At 33.9% G+C, this 15,125-nt stretch overlaps 2 protein-coding genes across 3 annotated transcripts in view; one reads left to right on the forward strand and one right to left on the reverse strand.

Moving 5' to 3' along the window:
* The window catches only part of LOC125812189 (mitochondrial thiamine diphosphate carrier 2-like), a 252,341-nt gene that overhangs the window by 159,100 nt on the left and 78,116 nt on the right, over nt 1–15,125 (forward strand). The gene's annotated exons all lie outside the window — the stretch shown is intronic.
* Nucleotides 7,072–13,770, reverse strand: LOC125812249 (FBD-associated F-box protein At3g52670-like). Its single transcript, XM_049491770.1, has 2 exons — nt 13,594–13,770; nt 7,072–8,610 (listed from the first exon to the last, which is right to left on the reverse strand). Exons 1-2 carry the CDS (start codon nt 13,768–13,770, stop codon nt 7,072–7,074), a joined length of 1,716 nt encoding a protein of 571 aa, XP_049347727.1.

Below are 15,125 nucleotides of genomic sequence, written 5' to 3' on the forward strand. Positions count from 1 at the left end.
ATAATGGAATGCCTGAGATATCACAAGTTCCAAATCTTCACCAAACCTCGTGGCCCTTATATTCTAAACTGGGTAAGAGAGTTCTACAGTGCATACAATGCACTAATACCCCATAAAAAGCTGCTAGCAGTAGCATTCAAAGAAGTGGACTATGTGGTTGTTAGAGGCAGGAGGGTGAAGTGTGATAGTGGGGCGATCAACGCAGTCTTGGGAATGTCTACGAATATTAGCAATCACTGTCAGCACTTGATCAGAACAAAGAAGCTGGATGAGACGAAAAAGTGGTTTGCCCCACTAATTTCAGACGGGACTCCAAGTGGTTGGCGGAAAGAGTTCCGATTGAAATGAAAGAACTAAACATAGCCGCAAGGTTCTGGTTCAGTTTTATTAGCAGCATAATTATGCCGTCCCAGAATGAGTTGATCATTCGCCTTGCGAAGGCAGCTTGCCTGAGTTGCATCATAGAGGAAATTCGGATAAACTTAAGTACAATCATTGCTTCAGAGATACTCATACGTGCAAGACAAATCCGAACCTCACTTATATTCCCAATATTGATCACAGAATCATGCAAAGAAGCTCGGGTACCTCGAGATGCCACGAAGGATGTGGAAGTGATGCCCACAACCTCTACTGATATCCGGAGGATCGAAGCCGAGTACCTTAAGAATCAAGCAGAAAGGAAGAAGACAGCATCGGTGGAGTTAGTAAACACAGAATCATCACCTATAGAGGTACCTCTGCCTACTCCGGCCTCTGAGCCTTCAGGTATATCCATTCCCGTTGTTACTTTTGCTGATACTCCAGGTTCTTTTGTTGTTGCACGGTCTCCCAGACCCACTGGTGTTGTTGTTGTTTCCCGGCCTCCACTTATTCAGGCTTCCCTACTCCGGATGGGACAGCTGGCCCTTTCTGTTGATCGTCGGGCTGCCAGTCTAGAGGCCTATGTTCCAGGCATGATCCAGATTGCCCTAGCTGATGATGTGACACCTCTGAGCACTACCATTGATGCCTTAGCGGCCAGAATAGCGGTGTGTGAGCACAACCAAGGGGCCATAGAGGAGGTGACGACTTTAAAAGCTGTCATTGCTGAGCTGCGAAAATATGTAGACCACCTAAAGTCCACCGATGTGTCCATGGTCTTTGGAACAGTGGAAATTCCAGACGTGCCTGAAATGCCTCAGACCACCACTGGACATGGGGATAAAGCGGAGCAGACAGCCGATCCTGAGTTAGAAGCAGAGATTGATGAAGAGATGCATGAGGAGACTGAGGTAGCTACAAATTAAGACCTGACCGAGACGAAAGAACTTATGACAGATGCTGATGTGCATGCTTCCTTAGCACCTGTTGCTGGATCCAATGGAGTTGGTCCTTTTGGGGTCACTCCGGGCACTGAAGCCCAGACAGAAGAAGCGACCTTTTAGCTAGGATCCCCTATTTACCTCCCTCCCTGTCTTTCTTTATTTTACATTTTAGATTGTGTGTTAATTGCATTTGAGGACAAATTATTTTTTTATTTGTGGTGGGGTGAGGCTCACCTTTTGGGTGCTATTTGTGACTCGTGTTTTTGTGTATATATTTGGGTTGTTCTATTTAAATTGTGTTTACACTGCTTTCTGTGGATGTTTGAGCTTGTGACTCCTTTTATTTTAAATTGCAAAATGATTTTGACTCGTCCAAAATTTTTTGCCACCTCTCATGTGTTGAATATGGCTGTTCTTTTGCAAAATTTAAGTCTCGGTTCCGATCAATAATGATGACTTGAATAGTGCTCTCAATCGAACGAACATAAATGCGCGGCTACGATGAGGCCAAATGAAGTTGCATAGACAATATGTGAACTATTTGCATCTCGTTATTACTAGCCTAGTATCGAATTGAGTCTCTTGTGATGATCATTGCACACTAGCGAAAGTGTGGAGTCTTGTTTGACTTACATTGTCAATACCTAGTGTGATGAGCTTACCTGTGAACTATGCATGATGGATCCTAGAATTTGGCCCGTTGGTCCGATCAACTAAGTGATGATATCTCTTGATATGATATTAGGCAACTTCTAAAAGTGTGAGCCAATTTGACATATACTTTTTTTGTGGCCTACCTTGTGAGTGTGTGAACCTCTTTTGAACACCCCTTGAGCCTTACCTTTCTTTGCAAGAAACTTGATGAAAACAATGACCTTTCTTTATCCATTACCCATAATCCTCGCGAAGTTGTGGTTTGTTTGAATAGCCAACTTATGCCAAAAGCCTAAGTTGGGGGTGTGGTGAAAAGAAAATGGATAGTCAAGAAGTGCAAGGAAAGTCTCCTTTAACCCATGGTGTTAAGAAAAATGGAACCCCTCCATATAAAAAAAAGAGTGAAAAAAAGAAAAAGAATGAAAAAGAAAAGTTGTGGAATAAAGTTGAAAAGTACAAAAAAAATGGGGTTTCCAAACAATCCATGGGAAGTGACAAATAGGATAACTTATGAGCATTAAAGAAAATGTTAAAGGAAGAGGAAATGAAGTGTTATGAGCACCACATTTCATGAGAATGAAAGTCACTGAGCCTAAATGACCATACCTTTGCACTCAGCCCCATTACAAGCCTTGAAAAGACCTTCTTGATCTTGAGTGAGTTGAAGCAAGTGTTGATTGGAAAATACGGGCAAACCTATAGGTGAAATTATGCATTGTTTTCTTCTTTGTGAGTGTGAGCGTTGCATTTGATTTCAGAACTCCAAATGTTTAAACCTTTGTGTGTGAATATAGAATCATTTCTTGTGTGAGGGCATTTGAACACTTTGGTTGAGCTTGAACTTGCATTTGAAGCAAGTATTGTGAGCATGAGAGTCTTTGGTATTGGTGAGTCACAACTTGAATCTTTGATTGCACATTTGATCTTTGCATAAGTAAATTGAGTCTTGTTGTGTGCATTCATGATTGAGCCTTGTGTAAAACTGTTCGAGATACCCTTTTTGAATGGCTGAACTTGAGTTTTCTTGAGGACAAGCAAAAGTTTAAGTTGGGGGTGTTGATGAGTCCACAAATTGGACTCATTTAGGACTATATTTTGATAGAATTAGTGTCCACAAATGCATATTTTATCTCAATATCTGATGAAAACCCTTAAGTTTCAGGTATTTGGAGTTTGAGGGAAAGCATGAACACTTCTTAGCAAAAAAGGAACAAAGGCAACTGAAAGAATGAAGAAATGAAGATTTGAGAATCGCCGAACTCATTCGGCGAATCGCCAAAAGGTCTTATCCTCGCCTTTTGTTCCAGCGTGCTAAGCCCTGAAAGAAAGGATCAAATCGGCGGTGAAAAAGAGCAGTTGGTGTGTCGCCGAGCAGTTCCGCAAAGCAGTACTATGTCGCCTAATGATCCAAAACACGACGATGCTGAAGGATAGAGCAAGACGACGATGAAACCTACCAAAGGGTGGATCGCTGACTTGATCGACGATCTCGACAAACGACGCCGAATGATCCGTTGAAACACAGATTTTTGAAAACTATAAAAACTCGTTAAGAGTTGTAGCTTATCATTAGATTTTTCATATATAATTTTTAACATAGAATTTTGAGTTCTAAGTTTGGAGAGGGTTTTAAAGAACTTGAACATTCAAAGGGTTTCAACTCCAAGAATTTGGCCTTGGGTCTTGTGGATTCTTCATTCTTTGCTTGTTTTGAGACTTAAATCTTCATACCCATTTGAATGCTAACTCAATTTGGTATAAATTTCTATCTCTTTTACATGTCTAGCTAAAACCCCAATTCTTGGGGTGTGATTTTGTGAATATGGGTTAGATTATCTGTTGGGTCTTGCCTGTTGATGGTTTATTTTTTGTGTAAATGTGATTTCGTTTAGTAGTTGTGCTGGAACTTAATGAAATTGTAGTTGCAAATACGATTTCACCTTTGTGTTTTCGGCTTGCTCGAGAGAGAGGTCGTAAAACAAAGACTACTAAATTGATGGTCAGTGGGAGTGGGTCGACATGAGGTTCAGCTCGAGAGAGTGAACCCTAGTCCTTCTCCCACACACTCAGCTCTAGAGAGTGAGTGGGTTAAGGCGGAGGCTGTTCTTCATGTGGCAAGTGGGTGTTCAAGAGGAACCCATTTGATTCGGGTAAGTTGCTCGAGAGAGAATTTACCCCAACTATAGTCTAGCCTAGTCACAAATATTCAATGGATTTATTATCAAAAGCATGTCCCTAATCGTTTAGTTTATCCCGTATTCCTATCACATCCCAAGAATCCCATTTCCTTGATTAGTACTCTTTGCATTTTTGTTGTTTTTGCTTATTTGTCACAAACCCCCATTGATAATTGACGCTTGTGTCACCCCTTAGATTTAACATGTTTACATTCGATAATGTTTTTAGCTATGACTAATTAGAATTTAATTTAATTTTTCTATTAATTCTCAAGCCCAGTCCTTGGGACTCTACCCCAACCCTTGGTTGAGTTACTTTACTATTGTACGATCATAGACACTTGCATTGAAAGTTGTGTCTTGATTACGCAAACATCAGTTACCAATCTAACAATAAGACAACACTTCATACTTTGAAATCAAGTTATTCTAGAGGAAACCCTTGACAACATGTCAACAACAATGATCTGCCTCAAGTATGACAGCGGGGAAACCATTGCAATGTTGAGTACCAAAAAATCACTTGCAAACAAAAAAATTAATGATTGATCCATCGCTATACTAAGCCCTCTATTAACCGCGAGAATTGAAAATGGAATTGTAAGGGATGGAAATTTCTTGAATCTCTAGTAGCAGGGTTTTAGGTGAACAGATTTGAAATTGCAGTGACAAATAAAAGACCTTATGATAAAGGGCATCGTTTATTTGAGAGGGTTGACAAATAGTAGACGTGGGCCTAGGTTATGTTTAATGTTTACATCTCTTCTAGTAGTAACGTTTATTTATTTAACGTCGCCACCTCCTTTAATTTTTTTAGCTGAATTTTTAAAATAAAAATATCCTAAAACATTACTGAGAAAATATTTTATAAAAAAATTAAAAACATATTATTTTGATGAATTGATTTAAATAATGGCTTAGTTTGGTCAAAAATTCAGAAAAATAGTGCTAAAAATAGATTATGGTTTCCATATATTCCTCCAAAAAAAAAAAAGGTTCAAGGAGAATTAATCATATAATTTATTATTCGCATGCACCTACGAAAAATAGAAAATTATTTTAAGTGAGTTATTCTTGTTTATTCCAAAAATAATATAGTAGTTGAATTTGTATTTGAGGTTTAAAGGACACGCGAATTAAATTGATCGAGATGGAGAAATATGTAAAGCTATTAAACAAAAATCGAGATGAGACAATTGAGTGTATTAAATAATAGGGAAAATAGTCAAAAATACTCTTCAACTTTCATTTATTAGTTGATTTTATTCTTACCATTAAAATAAAATTGTTATTACCATCGTGGTCTACAAACTTGTGACCCGTATCCCTCAATTGGATGGAAAATCCTAAATCAACAAAAATAACTCGATTTTACTTAAATTACCCAATTTTAACTCGATGTGACCCACCTAATCATATAACTCATTTCTTTTACCTTAACTAACAACATTTTTTCAATTTTCTTTTCTAATAATTATGTCCAAAACCCCAAACCCCTAAATCAATCCCAATTTCTCACAAAACCACGGCACCTCAGCTTCTCACCGCCCACACCACCTACTGCTCCGACCACCGCTCCACCAACAAACGCTGTCGAGCAACTTAGTCCAGCTGCCGCTCCATCATCGAACCACTCCCTCCTCTCTCCCCTTTCGGTTTCTCCTCCGGTGTTCCACTTGCCACCTTCATTGTCCAGCCAGCACCACCAGCGAATCAGAAACAGTATGTCAACACAGTCAAATCTTCCATGGTGATTTTTTTTTTAAAAATGGATGGTGAATTTTGTTGAAAAAAACAGAGTTCACTGGAATTTGTTCACCTGGAGATTGGATGTGACATTGCGAGAATATGTTGTATTGGCTATATCCTGGCTTCACAACAGGACATTGATTATTTTGTTTCACAAAGTGTTCACGTTGCCAATTAGTAGATCAAAGTGATCATGAATGTGTTGTTCAATGAGTCCTTCACTAAATTCATATTTTCCTTCATATCACTCTCTTGTCGTGTTTGACTGACAATAATTGAATGTGGACTCACACAGAGATGAAGAAGATTAGAGAGATGGGTTTGTAGTTTTAATTTGGTGGTAATTCTAAGAATTGAATCGTACCATCAATTCTTGATTTGTCTCTTTGAAGTTGAAGTTCAACCTAGTAGTTTCAGCTTAGACCATTCATTTATATATATGCTAAAAAGTCCACTAAATAAGTACAAACGATAGAGTTCACAATTGAATAGGCTGTGGTAGAATTTTGAATTCAAAGTCATAAAGTTCAAATCCTGAATCCCTCTGTGGGCAAAAGAAGGATGCCAATCACGCATTCTTGCAAGTGTTGATCCCATTGACATAGACGCAAATATATGATAGGCCTTGAACCCTGAAACTATACTAGGTGTGTTTGAATTTTTGAGGTTGTTCAATGAAAGTTCACATAAATCAAAACAGTTGAGAATCCAAAGCATTTAATTTCCCCTATTATTGTTCTCCCAACCTAAGGAAGAAACTAATTAGCAGATCAGAGAGTTTGTGAAAATTTAATGAGGCTTGTTGTGTTGTGTATATAGACTAGTATTGAGTCACATGGTTAGCACATTAGTTGGTTTACAGTCAGTATAATATATATAGAGTTAACTATGTAATTGCTAAGCAAGCAAATATAGTGCATTCTCTCCAATCTAGACTGCAATGTAGTTTGTTCAACAATATTTCAGTTTGATTTGAAAAAGACTAAAGAGGAAAGTAGGACAAACAAATGAGGAAGCAATAATGCAATATATAGTTCAAAAGTACACTGAACAAAATGAGTTGTAAATCATTGAAACGAAACTGTGTTGAAAAGAGAGGTCTCATATATATAATTCAAAAAAGAAAACAAAGTTGTGGTAAGTCTACAACTACGTCTAATACGTTCAGTACAATCTAAACTACATCACCAATATAATTCAAACGAAACTGTCTCCGTCTCTGTAAGGTCCCTCATTGCCAGCTCTCCATTTTCGAGTTCCACACACTGATGCTCCGAGTCAAATTTATAGACTTTTAATTGACTATATTTGCAACGCTTGCTTTCATGACAAGTAGAATGCCTTGAATTCTTCATATACATTAAACGATCCATGAAACAATATATCATTTCAATACTTGATTTTAGGATGAGTCTCTTAGGATGACAACTCCATAGCAAAGCATCCACAAGTAGTGTTGGGTATTTGTCAGACGATTCTATACATACAACTAAATCGTTCACTTTGGGTGTTGCAACTTTATGGTGCAGTACCAAATCTTTCATGTTTATCTCACTGCATTCCTCAAAACTAAGGGAAACTAGAGACCAAGAGCTCGACTTTGATAGAAATTTCCTCAACTCACCAAACCATTCAGCATTCAAAATTTTCAAGCTATCAAGATATATTTCTGATTTCTTCAATTGGCGAGACCTTTTTGCAATCTTAAGCTCAGGAATTTGATCTCCATCATACTCGAGTGATACCAAATTTGGAGCATTAATCTCCCGTAATCCTTTACAATTCGAAATTGCGAAGAACTTTAGGGATTGACTCCCGCAAATTTTGAACCTTTCCAACCTTGTAGAAACGTTATCTAATGTCAAACTCTCAAGGAATTGAGATGTAGAAATAAGGCGCTGGAGATATCCTTCAGATATCCTCATATCTGTTAGCTGTAAAGATTTTAGTTTTCGACACTCAACAATATCCAATGCAGGGGATTCTTCTCGAAAACACCCAATATAAGACAAGTGCTGTAGAGTCGGTGCCTGGATTGTAACACCCTGGTTCCTGCAGCAACTAATAGAGACTGACTTGATATTTTGAAGATTTCGCAGCTCAATCTTTGTCAATAAACGGCAATGCTCAATGATGAAATCATCAATCAAGAGACAACAATTGAGCAGAGCTCGAAGCATGTTGTCGTCTAATCCAACCTCAGTTAGAGAAAGCTTTCTCAAAGAATGACAGCTTGCCACTTGAGTTGTAGTAGTAGATAATGAATGATCCATGAGATTACATCCCGACAGAACCAATTCTCTTAGAGATTTTGGTGCCAAGAAAGTGAAAATAGGGAAAGGGTATGAAGGGAGAGAAACCTCACAGGACAAATCTTTTACACCGTTTTGAAGAGCAATGTCGAGCCACTTATCCATCTGAGGGAAAGCAAAAGGATGAGCAAAAATTGTAACTGAAAGATGAAATTTTTCAATAGGGACTTTTGTTTGCCTATATCTCTCCATAACTTGATCCACAATTTTCCTATCATGAATATTGTAGCCATGTTTTGAAGACAATAAGGTGAATTCCAAGTTGGGATGAGCTAACCAAGCTTGTAGCCATGTTTTGGAGACAAGGCTCAACTTGGCTGCTTCTTGAAAACTAAGATAAGAGAGTATTTTGTGAATAACGCATTCAGACAATCCGTCCATGCTAGTCATGACTGCAATCTGATACAGTGTCTGTGGAATTATGTTGTATTTATAGAATGCAAATTCTGTAAGTCACAATCCAATAAGGAAAACTATAAGTTAAACCCTTTCCTAGACAAAGTTAGTTAAGCTCTTCCCGATTTTTCCTATTTTCGTTCTTTTTAGTTTAGTATCTTATAATTAAGAAAATTGTGGTGTCCAAAATTAGTTCTTTTGGTATTATGCTTTGAGAAAGTTTATTAATTGTAACTTTAACTCTCTTTTTTTAATTGAATCTTGACCCAATCAGGCCGATTTTATATGTAAACTACTAAAATTGTTCAAAAACAAAAAAATCTGACCAGCCGAAAATGGCTGGTTAATAAATTAACTAAATTAAACAAAAAACAAGTAACAGAAATAAGTAGCGCAAAAATAAATTGGAAACAAATTTCTTCTAGAAGGGTCCAAGAAATAAATAGTAACTTAAACTTGTTTTTTTAGGTAAAACTGTTTTCTTCTTTTTCATCTAAAGCAAAAAATATTATATTGATTTATGTACTTGGTTTACTGTTAGGGTATGTACTATTAATTATGTGTTTAGACATAGTATTTTAATAATTTTCAAAATTAAATATCTAAGTGGGAGATTGTTAAGGTATATACTATTAATCATGTATTTAGATATATTACATTATAACAGTTGTGATGGTTAAAAGTCTAAGTGAGAGATTGTTGGGATATATACTATTAACTATATCTTAAGATATAATATTTATTATAGAATAAATATTTATTCAGTTTTAATAGATCATATATTCATTTATGGTGTCTATTTACTTATATAGTAGATGATTTAGTGTGTAGAGTTTTAGCTTATACACAGAGGATTAAATCATCGATTCTTATATGTATAAAGATTTTTGTTCACAATCTAGGATGTAAATTGGACATGTCATCGGTACGATTGTAGCACAAGATTATATGTAATTTATCTTAATTATGGGAACGATATGGTTCCAACTTCTTGTGCTAGTGCATTTTGTATGTATTGAACGGGACCGAGTAGAGGTAGTTTTTTAGACTGACTGACAAAAACATATTCTCTAAACTATTAAATGTACTTATATTCTTAATCCTGATATAACTATTATGATCTGTATATATTAATTATCGTTTTGATTTATTAAAAGGTGAGATTTCGAGATGGGTCAATATGCTTGGTAGATTGGATGATAATAATATATAGTGGTGAAATAATAAGTTAGTTAATGGAATTCATGTCTCATTATAGAGATTGATTGATATGCCTTTTTGAGAAACTTATAAGTTTTCATCGTGTCAAACCTTGCAAGTGGATTTATGAATCCGACACATGAAATAAGTTAAGTAGTGCTCTAAAGAAAATTAATCATTGAATTAAATTCGTCAGTAATTTAATTTATTGATTAGTATATGTAATCTTAACATGGGGAATTACACAAGTGTTTAATGGAAATTTCGAAATATAAATAGAGGAGTGCAATTACGAATTTCTAGTGGAATGATTTGTAATTTATTATGGAAAGAATAAATTCAAATTAATTATTTAAATTATTTCCATAATAGGAAGCCTCAGTAATTAATTATGTGGTCCCTACAGTGCCCATATCTAACTAAAATTCAGAATCCTATTTCTAAAGAAAAAAAAAGGTCAGGCGTGTGTTTCTTGTTTTTTCAAGAAAACTGGGTTTTCTTCTCCTTTTTGGATTGGGAAGAAATCTCTACAAATAGAGATTCTCCTAATCTAGAAAAAGATTGAAGGTTCCTATTCATATTTGCCCACAAAAGTTTTGAGAGAGTTCGGATGTGAACTTGGGATCACTGTAGAAGACCATAGTTGTTGTCTATCTTGTGGATATATTCGCTTGAAAGTCTGTTTAACTTGGGGATTCGTTTGAAGGTATCTCTGCTCACGCTTCAAGATGTATTTATCGAATTAAATTTCAACAAATTTATGTGCTCTAGCATAAACGGTATTGGTTATCTATTATTCATGTAAGCAGAATGATCCTGATATGCTTCCGCTGTGCATATAGTTTTCTAACATTTACATGTTTTCATGTCACTTAATTTATAGTTATTTCGTTTATACAATTAGCCTGATATATATTCTTTAACTACGCCTTTTTTCACTAAAGTTGTGCTTTCGTTTTCATAAAATTAACATATCTGAATCTGCAAAATGCACATCTAAATATTTAGATGTGTATCAAGATTTAGACCTTTATCAAGATTTAGACTTTTAAATCTAAATGCGCATTTGATTATTTAAGATGTTGTATTAAAATCTAAACACTAAATAGTTAAAATTGTCTACTTTTTTCAACATTTTAATGTATAAAATTAGTCTATGTTTAAGGAATAATAAATATAAATACAAATAAAATACTAAATTGAAATCAAAATAAAAGGAAAGGCAAAGAAAATAAAAAGAATAAATAAAATCAATAAAAAAAGAAGAGAAAAAACAATGTATGAAGGTAAAAAAAGAAAAGAAAAAAAAAGGTTTAAATACTAGATAAATGAAGTTTTTAAAAAATTATATATATTCAGTTAGATTAAATATACAAGATAAAGAAAATAAGAAGATTTTTAAAATAAATTTTTAATAAATTTTTAAAAAAGGTTTAAAAAACATATACACAAACCTCTAGAATTTGAAAAATTCTTTAGTAATTTAATTTATCTAATTTGGTTTGATAAATAATAAATGAATATGTGAAAGAATCCCAACGTGCATCAAGAAACAATAAATGGAGTCGAGCTAACTGCATAGGCAGAGAGAAATTTTTCTAAAAAGCCTAATAGTAATTAATTGCATTGGAAACGATGAATCATCTAATACTTCTTTCATTTTAAATAATTAGTTTTAAATTTATATTTTTGACTTTTAATTTTCTTTAAAATTATTTAGGGGTATATATGATTCTTCTAATAAAGTTCAAGGTATATTTTAAACTTTTTCATACATAAATTATTTTTTGACTTCTTTGATTATAATTATTTGAGTTTCTTATTCTTATTTTATTTTTTTCTTTCATTCCTTTTAAAACTATTTTTTTGTCTATATTATAATTTAATTTTTGTATTTGAAGAAAAAAATTTGGCCAGCTATAATAAGTTTACAAGAATATTAGTGAAACATAAATAATTTTGATCAACAAAATAATAAATCTAAATTAGTCATTGAAATAAAAAAAAAGTCAAAATAAAAATAAAAATTGAGGAGGATTAAATATACTCATATGGTAGTGTATATATATATATAATAAAAAAGTAAACTAAAATTAATTTTTTTCATTTCCGTTAGAGGAAAAGGGTATATGTGAGCCATTTGTATATAAGTAGGGGTATATATGAGCCAATTTCATAACGAGGGGTATATCAGTTCTAAATGACAAAGTTGAGGGGTATATCAAACCCTTTTCCCTTGAATTTTTAAGGTGTTTCACACCCTTTAAGAAAAGTAGATTAAGACATAAATTGAACATAGTTTTTCATTTTTACCCTTAATAATTATTGTCAAATTTATTGAAGTCGTCACATTGAAAATTCAAATGAAGGGTAAAATTGGAAGAATATTTTAAAAATAATCTTGAATATTGAGCAATTAAGTTAATTTGAAAAATAAAAATATCTCAATAATTCAATTAATATGGAATGGAGGGAGTAATTAATATGTAGTTATTTTAATCATAAATTTGATAATAATTAATAAAGATAAAAATAAAAAGTTATATATAATTTATGTCTTAATCTTCTTTTCTTAAAATGTATAAAATATCTTAATAATTTAATTAATTTGAAATAGAGAGAGTAACATTTAACCGCATTGAAAAGGATGAATCACACTCTCAAAGGAAACACTTTATAGAGGCAGCAAAACTGATTCTATTTTCCTAAAGGACGCTTTTCAGTGAACAGGTAATTTTTCTTGCTTTTTGGTTTCTTTTTTCATCCTTTTTCTTTTCTCTTAAAGTAAAATTTGCATCAAATAAAAAAGGAAAAATTAGTAAATTAGTCACAATCCCTAATATAATTATTAAAAATATCTACACTTTAAAATAATTTTTTAAAAATGTCAATATTGTAGAAAATAAATTGTATCTTAATATAATTAATTTTCTTTTCTTTTATTTCTCAAATCAGTTCCACATTAGACCAGTTTTTACCCTACTATCCGATATAAAAAAAAACCTCATTACGCACTTACTCCTCTTCTAGGTTTTACCCCAATCACTCCTTTCTCTATCTTCCTTTTTTCACCATTGTTATTTCCTTCCTTGCTCAAGAAAATCAATTCTGCGAATTTCCTACATTTTGTTCAAGAAATACACAATTAATTAAAAATATTTTTCACCCATTGATAAAGATAAATTCGTATTCAACAAGTATTTTGTGAGTGATTTTGTTTTCATATTCATCAAGTATCTTGTATTTCGGATTTTCTGTCTTTTAAACTGAATTGTTCAATTTTCTTGTGAGTTTGTTTTCATATTCAGCAGGTATTATATGAGATTTCCTTCTTTTATGTATTTAAGATATTTCGTCTTTTAAACACTATTGTTCATTTTTTGTGATTTTGTTTTCATATTTGAGATTTAGTAGATTGTAGTAATATATATTGACATTCATACATCATATATTATTTGATTTTTTTAATACATTCATATTTAATAATTTCGAATTTTGCTTATAGGACTTCTAATACACAAGAGAATATAAATTTGGATTCTGGTTTGGTGAACAAAAAATTGAAATAAAGGAACATAACAAAAGGAGGAGGAGGAGGAGGGAAGTAAGTTAGGCAACCCTACCCGCCTCAACCGATCTTAGCTCGGACATGCAAACAGCCAGTACTTACTCTTTTCCCTTGGACAGCTAATAAAAACTAATATGGCCCCTTCTCAAATAGACTGCCCTTAGGACTCTATTAAGTGAAGTCAACCGGTCATCATGGAAAAACTACTTCTCTTTCAATTGGCGTCTAACCATCTTCTTCTCACTAGGACCGGGTTGGTCTTTCTGATCAATCAGAAAATGAACTGGTGTGAAGATCTTGAATGCAAGAGTGATTTTGCCTTCGTGGAAAAGAGCCTCTTCGTTGCAAGCGGATATTATCCAACCTGCGGTCAGCTGGGGAGGAGGGGGAGGAGGAGGAAGATTCATACCAGAATTGTATTTATAGTAATTTTTGTTTGTTAATTATTTTTTTGTTACTCAATATTTGTATTTTTATTAAGTACCCAACACTTGTGAATGCTTTGTTATGGAGTTGTCATCCTAAGAGACTCACCCTAACATCAACTATTGAAATGATTTCTTGTTTCATGGATCTTTCAATGCATATGAAGAATTTGAGGCATTCTACTCGTCATGGAAGCAAGCGTCACAATAGTCAATTAAAAGAAGTAAAAGCCTACAAATATGTCTCCGTACATCAGTATGTGGAACTCAAATTCCTACTAAGTGCTCACTCAATTGGACAAATGTTTGTTTCTACAGATTTATCGTGCATTCTATTGCCTATTTATTATCCTAGATAAACACTAGTATTCCATTTTTAAATAGAGAACACACTGATTTATTTGTTTGTTGTACCTTTCCTTTTGATGCATCTGTATCGAAAGATGGGGACAAATCGTTTGAATATCAAGGGGATTGCTCCAAGAAGTCATGTAAAAGAGAAACTAAAAGGAAGAGGAGGGAAGAGTCTCCACCAGATAAAGCCATTACCCAAGGAAAATACAAAATGCAGGTATGATGTAGAAGAAAAGGCATTTCTCAAAGGTACAAACTCCATAGTTTGTGAATTACATTCTCAGACAAATTGTCCATGCTAGTCATGACTCCAATCTGATACAGATTCTATTGAATTTTATTGTATTTATAGAATGCAAATTCTATAAAGGTAGAATCAGAAATAAGGAAAACTAAGAGGAATCCTTTCCTACAAAAATATAGAAAACTTTATCAAGCTGAAGCAACCAAGAATTAAACAAACCCCAACAAACAAACAACAAAAGCAAAGAATCTAAGATTAAAAAAAAAAGAGCTAATGCACTATGGTTGAGAGTCTCCTTTGCTTTCATGCCGAGAGTGCAGCTTTTCGCCTTCCATTTATATTGTCAACTGAAAACAGTACCCCTTCTTAGTTCTTAGAGCTTTTACTCATCAGCATTATGTAATGTAACTCACTTTGTACCAAATTAACTATGACATAGTGCTAAGCACAGATAGAAAATTGTTGATTCCGGGTAGCATTACTGTATAAACTCATCCCTGTCTGATTTTGTCAGCTTGAATTAATTAGCAAAATGATATTGAACTCCAATTCTCAATCTTGTGCTGCCCTGCAGAAGGTAGTATTCAAAAACCAGCAGTTCCTTTTCCACAATAAATGTTGGCACTGTGCTTTTTCTTTTTTTGATGACAAAGGAACCCAAATTACACTAGACAAGCCCCGTGCAACTGAGAAAGCATGCAGGGGGTTTCAAACTTGTGACCACCTATTTGAAATATCC

Source organism: Solanum verrucosum, unplaced genomic scaffold (assembly GCF_900185275.1).
Source record: "Solanum verrucosum unplaced genomic scaffold, falcon-dt-bn FXZP01000115.1, whole genome shotgun sequence".
Classification (NCBI taxonomy): domain Eukaryota; kingdom Viridiplantae; phylum Streptophyta; class Magnoliopsida; order Solanales; family Solanaceae; genus Solanum; species Solanum verrucosum.